The 8,399-nt window shown below is 45.9% G+C and overlaps 1 protein-coding gene across 3 annotated transcripts in view; it reads left to right on the forward strand.

The window, feature by feature from the left end:
• Positions 1-8,076, forward strand: part of DYM (dymeclin) — a 416,736-nt gene extending 408,660 nt beyond the window's left edge. For all 3 annotated transcript variants that reach the window (XM_031934503.1, XM_026455157.1, XM_026455156.1), the window contains one exon: positions 7,674-8,076. In XM_031934503.1, the coding sequence (XP_031790363.1) occupies positions 7,674-7,689 (16 nt within the window). In that variant the 3' untranslated portion in view covers positions 7,690-8,076. The remainder of the gene's footprint in view (positions 1-7,673) is intronic.
• Positions 8,077-8,399: the final 323 nt, after the last annotated feature.

Consider the following 8,399-nt stretch of genomic DNA (forward strand, 5'->3'; position numbering starts at 1 on the left):
AGCACTTCTGTCTGGTTTTCATGCAGGGAGGCTTGTTTCTATTATTAAAAGTCAGTTGCCGAGTGAGAAGTTTCCATTTGGGTGCATAAGAGAAATGGGCTTGTAAGAGAAATGGGCTCTGTAATCACATCTAAAGACTAGACTTCACTGTGACCAGGCCATAGTAAGCATCACAGTATGTCTAGTCTTTAGGCTTGATTATAGAACATTATAAGAGCATCCCTTACACTTGCATGTCATTTTAATGTCAGTTATAATAGCCAACATTCACTGAATCCTTACTCTGTGGTGGTACTGTACCAAACCCTTCATGTGGCTTATCTCATCCGATTGTCAGTACAACTCTGTGAAGTAGGAAGGACGGCTACATTCCAAGCCTCAGAGTGTAGTAAACCTTAAGAGCCCGATCTGAGCAAGAATGTGAGACTGACTAGTCCAAGATCACTCAGCTAATAAGGACTGGCCTTTTAGCTCTTGAAGGCTGGAACCCCATGTGTCCTAGTGGCTGTATTTTTAGTCCCATGCTTACTATACACTAGGCCCTCAGTAAGTATTTACTGAGTGAGTGAATGAGAAAAGATGGGACTGAAACTCAAATTATCTGCCTGCCTTTGGAGTTGCTTTTTCTTTCTTTCTTTTTTTTTTTTCTGATTGTTTAAAGAGAGTTTTATTCGTTGGGTAGAGTTCATTAAACATTGATTAAACAGCACGTAAAAGTGATTATTAATTTTTTTTAAAGCTAAAGAATTTTCTTTTTTTATTATTATTATTATTATACTTTAAGTTCTAGGGTACATGTGCATAACGTGCAGGTTTGTTACATATGTATACTTGTGCCATGTTGGTGTGCTGCATCCATCAACTCGTCAGCACCCATCAACTCGTCATTTACATCAGGTATAACTCCCAATGCAATCCCTCCTCCCTCCCCGCTCCCCATGATAGGCCCCGGTGTGTGATGTTCCCCTTCCCGAGTCCAAGTGATCTCATTGTTCAGTTCCCACCTATGAGTGAGAACATGCGGTGTTTGGTTTTCTGTTCTTATGATAGTTTGCTAAGAATGATGGTTTCCAGCTGCATCCATATCCCTACAAAGGACGCAAACTCATCCTTTTTTATGGCTGCATAGTATTCCATGGTGTATATGTGCCACATTTTCTTAATCCAGTCTGTCACTGATGGACATTTGGGTTGATTCCAAGTCTTTGCTATTGTGAATAGTGCCGCAATAAACATACGTGTGCATGTGTCTTTATAGCAGCGTGATTTATAATCCTTTGGGTATATACCCAGTAATGGGATGGCTGGGTCATATGGTACATCTACTTCTAGATCCTTGAGGAATCGCCATACTGTTTTCCATAATGGTTGAACTAGTTTACAATCCCACCAACAGTGTAAAAGTGTTCCTGGCCGGGCGCGGTGGCTCAAGCCTGTAATCCCAGCACTTTGGGAGGCCGAGACGGGCGGATCACGAGGTCAGGAGATCAAGACCATCCTGGCTAACCCGGTGAAACCCCGTCTCTACTAAAAACACACAAAAAAACTAGCCGGGCGAGGTGGCGGGCGCCTGTAGTCCCAGCTACTCGGAGGCTGAGGCAGGAGAATGGCTGAACCCGGGAGGCGGAGCTTGCAGTGAGCTGAGATCCGGCCACTGCACTCCAGCCCGGGCGACAGAGCGAGACTCCGTCTCAAAAAAAAAAAAAAAAAAAAAAAAAAAGTGTTCCTATTTCTCCACATCCTCTCCAGCACCTGTTGTTTCCTGACTTTTTAATGATTGCCATTCTAACTGGTGTGAGATGGTATCTCATTGTGGTTTTGATTTGCATTTCTCTGATGGCCAGTGATGATGAGCATTTTTTCATGTGTCTGTTGGCTGTATGAATGTCTTCTTTTGAGAAATGTCTGTTCATATCCTTTGCCCACTTTTTGATGGGGTTGTTTGTTTTTTTCTTGTAAATTTGTTTCAGTTCTTTGTAGGGTCTGGATATTAGCCCTTTGTTAGATGAGTAGGTTGCAAAAATTTTCTCCCGTTCTGTAGGTTGCCTGTTCACTCTGATGGTAGTTTCTTTTGCTGTGCAGAAGCTCTTTAGTTTAATCAGATCCCATTTGTCAATTTTGGCTTTTGCTGCTGTTGCTTTTGATGTTTTAGACATGAAGTCCTTGCCCATGCCTATGTCCTGAATGTTATTCCCTAGGTTTTCTTCTAGGGTTTTTATGGTATTAGGTCTAACATTTAAGTCTCTAATCCATCTTGAATTAATTTTCGTATAAGGAGTAAGGAAAGGATCCAGTTTCAGCTTTCTACTTATGGCTAGCCAATTTTCCCAGCACCATTTATTAAATAGGGAATCCTTTCCCCATTTCTTGTTTTTGTCAGGTTTGTCAAAGATCAGATGTCTGTAGATGTGTGGTATTATTTCTGAGGACTCTGTTCTGTTCCATTGGTCTATATCTCTGTTTTGGTACCAGTACCATGCTGTTTTGGTTACTATAGCCTTGTAGTATAGTTTGAAGTCAGGTAGCGTGATGCCTCCAGCTTTGTTCTTTTGACTTAGGATTGTCGTGGCAATGCGGGCTCTTTTTTGGTTCCATAAGAACTTTAAAGCAGTTTTTTCGGAGTTGCTTTTTCTTGTCATTTCAAAGATGAAATGAGTAACTATATGTAAATTCTTTGAAAACGCCTGCCACGTAATAGGTAATCAGTTGTATTAGCTGTAAATGTTAGGTATAATCTCAGAATTTATTATTTTTTATGGGGAACTTCTATGGAAATAATGATTGATCAGCTTGAAGAATAACTTCATAATAAAATCTGCACATGTCTTCTCTTGACAGATAGTTTATACTATTTTATACTATTTTTGTATACTATCATATGCTATATACTGAATGTTCCTGAGATTTTGTTTGCAACATTTGAAAGCCATAGCTACTACTAGCCAAAGAGTGTACTTTCCATTTAGAGGAAAGATCTCTGTTGCTGAGAGATGTCCTGTGCCTTTGTGGAGGGTGAAATGGATTATTGTTTCGACATCAACTTGAGGCATTTTCACCTCTGGTTGTACCAGGTGGTGGGAAGGATAGTCATGGGGGTGCCAGGTATTTTTCCCAGATCCTCTTTTGCAGGATTTCAAGACAGTCTTTGACTCATTACTCCTTCTAGTGGAATAGTCGTCAGAGTTTCCCCAAAGCCATGAGGGCAGGAAAACTTACTGCCAGCCCATAAACTTAGTAGCGGCTCTTGCCTAAGTTTCTGTAATTCAGCTGGAAGGAATTCTTCTGAGAGCAGTTTACAGTTTGTTGGTTTTATTTCCCATTCCACCCTCCTTAGAGATGCAGAAAGCAGCCCCACATAGGCTGCCTCACAGCCTCTCCTAAGGCCTTCATGGGAAAACCCCCACATAAGTCACTGAATGGAGAAAAGCTTTCACATCTTTGAGTCGTTTTTATTTCTAACAATGAGAAGTGCGTGTTAACAGCGACATTACCACATAGAAATATAAGATGTTATTCAATGAAAACAGGCCGTGAGGGGACTCTGCAGCCCTACCCAGCCCCTCTCTTCTCTCTAAGTACGTGTGAGGTTTTCTAAACTTTGAGGCCATCTAAGAACTAGGACTTTCATCTCCATTATTATGGGTGAGTTTCATTTCTTCTTCACATAGCACCACTGTCCTCTCATGATTGCCCTCATGTGGTTCTTTTTTTAAGGACCAGCAGCGTGCTGAGCTCTGTGCCTCACACCCAGAAGGGTTTCATGGAGCCTAACAATCAAATTTAAGGACGACTCATTAGGGTGGCCGGAACTCTGATGTCACTTTTCAAACTAACTTTGCACACAGTCAGACCCAGGCTTTAAACCTGACTCTACTCCAGCAGGCTGCACGACCTTGCACCGGGCACTGAGCCTCTCTGAGCTCCAATTTACCTTCTCTTTGTGGGGTTGACACTGGCCTCAGCGGGACATTTGGTGACTGACCAGGATGCCATGGGAGCTTCAGACAGGCGTGGTGTGTGGGGAGCGTGGGTTGGTGGGAGCTACTTGTTGCCCCCATCGTGCTACAAATGCTGATTTTTCACAGAAAAGAACATCATCTCGTTGGTACCTCTAAGACACCTGATTCCATGATGAAGACTTCCCTCTAAGCACCCACATACCTGAGAACCACATGTCAGGCTGGAATCAACAGTGTGTGAGGAGGCTCCCAAACTCTCCAGGCCCTAGGAGACACCCCCACCAGCAGTTAGGGAACACCCAGAGAGCACTGTGCAGGGAAGGTGGGGGACAAGGGGACTTCAGGAGTGAACGAGGAGGGAATAGAAAGCTGGGGACCTTAGGTGTCAGCTGAGAGGAGGGAAAGAATAAATAAAGATAAAGCTGGGGCCTCATTGAGCTCTGGCTCATGCTAGCAAGTGCTGGAAATAGAGCCACATCTTGAGCTGATCAAACTTTGTCAGCCAGACTGACCCAAAGAGCCCAGTTAAACAAGTTGTCCCCTCCATTGCAGTCATGAACAATGTCATCAGCAAACACTGAGACTTCCAGCTGGCGCTGGTGATGGCAGAGAGCCTGAAGGAAACACGGATGGTCTGAAAAGGCTCGGGTTTCATTGAACTAGAGTAGTTTTGGAAAGGGGACTGCAGTATGGGGTGCAGGGCGTGGGGAGATCTTAGTGCTGGAGCTTGGCGCCTATTTATATAACAGTCTGGTAGCCACGAAGTGGGGAGTTGCTGATCACTGAAGCCATAGCAGACAGGGGCTGTGCTGTCTGATGTGTCGAAGTTACATCAATGGCCAGAACAACCTCCATTTTAGGAATTGTTACACACTTTTTCAAGATGTAACTCTTGCCACAAAGTCTTTGCAGCTTTGCTCTGCTCCTCTCTGATCATTCTGGAACTCTGAAGACCCAGCACTTAGATGTTTTTCGTTGGTTTTCTTAAATTTATTTTTTAAATTTAATTTTTTGGTTTAATTATTTTTAGAGACCGGGTATCACTCTTTGGCCCAGGCTGGAAAGGACTGACATGATTCTAGCTCACTGAAGCCTCAAACTCCTGGGCTCAAGCAATCCTCCCATCTCAGCCTCTCGAGCAGCTACAGACAGGCACCGTCACATCTGGCTAATTTTTAAATTTTTTGTAAAGATAGGGTCTTGTTAGGTTGCTCAGGCTGGTCTTTAACTCCTGGGTTCAAGTGATCCTCCTGCCTTGCCTTCTCAAAGTGCTGGAATTACAGACGTGAGCTACTATACCTGGTCCAGATGCTTTTAGTTTTAATCACTGTAAATGTTACTTTAAAATTCTTGTTATTGTGTGTGTGTCCGTGTGTGTGTCTGTGTTGTGGCTCTGTTGTGTCTGTGGGTGTGTCTGTGTGTGCATGTCTGTGTGCATGTCTGGGTGTGTCTACATGTGAGTGTGTGGGTGTCTGTTTTGTGTTGTGTGTGTGTACGTATCTATGTGTTGTATGTGTGTGTGTGTGTGCATATCTGTGTGTGTGTCTGTATGTGCATGTCTGGTTGTGTGTGTGTCTGGTGGGTGTGTGTGTGTCTCTGTATATGCATGTCTGGGTGTGTTGTCTGTGTTGTGTGTGTTGTGGGTGTGGATGTGTGTGTTTCGTATGTGTTGTGTTTGTATTGTGTGTGTGAGTCTGTGGTGTGTGTGTGTGCGTGTCCGTGTGTGTATCTGTGTGTGCATGTCTGTGTGTGTGTTTGTGTGAATGTGTGTGTGTGTGTGTGTGTGTGTGTGTGTGTGTGGTGGGTGTGGGTGTGGGTGTGTGTATGCACATGCAGCTCCTCTATGTGCTCCTCCCCTTTCCTAAATATATTTTAAATCCACCCAGCTAGCATCATCCTAATTCAGGCCTGTTTCCCACTTCCCTGGACCAGGCTCCTGCCCCTGCCTGCTGCACCATGCCCTCCAGTTCTCCCCGCTGTGACGGGAGCAGCCACTGCACAGTGCCATTCTCATGCCGCAGCCATCAGGCCCTTCAGAGGTTTCTGGGACCTTATGTGCAGCTCCCAAGTCTGACCTCTGCTCCCCAGTGTGTGCTCTTCCCCCATCTCCTCCTTAGCTTCCAGTGTGTTGTGCCTCCTGCCTCACACCCAGGCCTTCCCCATGCGGGGCCCTCCAGGGGAGCGTCACCTCCCCTTCATCTGGCTGCCACCTCCTCCCTTCTGGCTCCTTGTCCTTCCCTGCCTTGCTGCCCTGTTATTATTGATTTTTTGTTACTGCTGCTGCTGTTTCTGTCTCTATCCTCTATGAAGATTTACCTTCCATGAGAACAGGAGCTAGGTTTGGCCACTGCACCTCCATATCTCTAGGCCCTGACCCACACAGTGCCTGCCTGGTACCTGGCAGCAGAGAGTCAGTAGAATGAAGAATGAGTGAATGCACAAATGAATGGACTCCCATAAGAAGGACTAAATTAGATAATACACACAAAGCATCTACAGTGTGTCTGGGACATAGTTGGCCCTCAATACATGGTTGATTGCTTCACTGATTCATTCACTCATCTGTTTATTAAGTGCCTGGCTAATATCCCTGGGGACGCAGCAGCTGACAAAACAGATAAAAACCTCTCTGCCCGATGGGCCATGCCTTCCAATATAATATAATAAGTGCGGCTATGGATGCATGTGGGGAAGTGTGTGGTTTCCTCTCTTTCTCTATTGCAACCCCCTCTCTCAGCCTTCCACCATACTCCTCCTCCCAGGACCCTGTCCCCTCTCTCCCCACCCAACCTGGGACAAGGGTCACCAAGCTGCAGCTACTCCTGCCAGCAATGCCTTGGCAAAGGAGCGGCCCAGGGGCCTTGGGTAGACTCTAGCCACTCCTCAAGCTGCTGAAAGTGGAATCACTTCCTCTGCCCTGGCTGGAATTAATAGGTCAGGAGTAAAAGTGGAAAATCAAAAGCCCAAATCCCAGTGATGTGCTAAAACACAAGTGCCGCTGAGCTGCACGACTTCTTACATAGCAGAGAACTGGAGTTTGCAGACCAGGGCACCCGCGAGGTGTTTGTAGAGCCAGGCCTAGGCCTTTTCCCAGCCTCCATGAGGAGCAGCCTCCGGCTCCCTCTGCAAAGCTGAAGCCACTGCTCCTGCCTCCAAGGAGGAAGAGACTGAGGCCAAGCTATGGCTGAGCAAGCTGGCCACCCCAGACCCCTGCTCCTCCAGAGTAGCCCCCCTCCGCTGGTGGCACACACCTACTCCTTCACGTCAGGGCTCAGGATTGTGAGGGGAAGGTCCTCACCTCCAGAATGACGGAACCCTAAGGACAGTTCCTCTCAAGAGCCAGTCCCCAGCGTCACACTCTGGGGAATATCAGCCTGAGCCCTGTCTGCCTCCCAGGCAGGGTCCATGTCTCAGCTGGGATATTTCTCATCATACCGTAACCACGGGTGGGGTCCCTAGCAGGGACTCATTAGCCAACTGACATTAGCCAACCAGGACCCATTGTGTTATTTGCTCTCCCCATCGGTAATTCACATTTTCTCAGGAGCCATTTGACAGCTGAAATATTTTAAAGCCCCAGATCTCTCAGGCCCTGTGACCAGCTGGCAGGGGTGGGTGAGCTTCCCGCACACCACAGCACCACCTGCAAACTCCCACCGCTTTTGCTTGTGCATGGAACTGTGGGATTATAAAATCATCTTATTTTCATTGCAGAAATTTCCAGAATTGAAATTCAAATATGTGGAAGAGGAGCAGCCTGAGGAGTTTTTTATCCCCTACGTCTGGTCTCTTGTCTACAACTCAGCAGTCGGCCTGTACTGGAACCCGCAGGACATCCAGCTGTTCACCATGGATTCCGACTGAGGGCAGGGTGCGCTCCCACCCGGACCCCTCCAGCCAAGCAGCCCTTCAAGTTCTTTTATTTCTGGGTAACAGAAGTAGACAGACAGATTACTTGGTGTATCTTCTGTTAAAGAGGATTGCACAAGTGTGTTTTCCTCACACACTTTGATTTGGAGAATTGGTGCCAGTTGGCAATAGATCACTCAGCGTAGATAGTAGTGCAAAAAGGGGAGGAAATACACAACAATAATAAATGTAAAAACCTGCTATTCAACATGCAGTTTTCTTTCGAAGCCAAAAACCTAGAGCTTCCCCAAGATCCTGATGCCCTAGGCACATCACACTGCAACAGTGCACAGTATTCAACCATGCACACTATTCAGCAGTGTACACTATTCAGCAGTGCACACTATTCAACAGTGTATACTGTTCAACAGTACTGTTCAACGGTGCACACTGTTCAGCAGTGCACACTATTCAACTGTACACTATTCAACAGTGCACACTATTCAGCAGTGCACACTATTCAACTGTACACTATTCAACAGTGCACACTATTCAGCAGTGTACACTATTTTTTTGCATGTTCAAGATATT

The sequence above is a fragment of the Piliocolobus tephrosceles genome, chromosome 18, assembly GCF_002776525.5.
Source record: "Piliocolobus tephrosceles isolate RC106 chromosome 18, ASM277652v3, whole genome shotgun sequence".
In the NCBI taxonomy this organism is placed as follows: Eukaryota; Metazoa; Chordata; class Mammalia; order Primates; family Cercopithecidae; genus Piliocolobus; species Piliocolobus tephrosceles.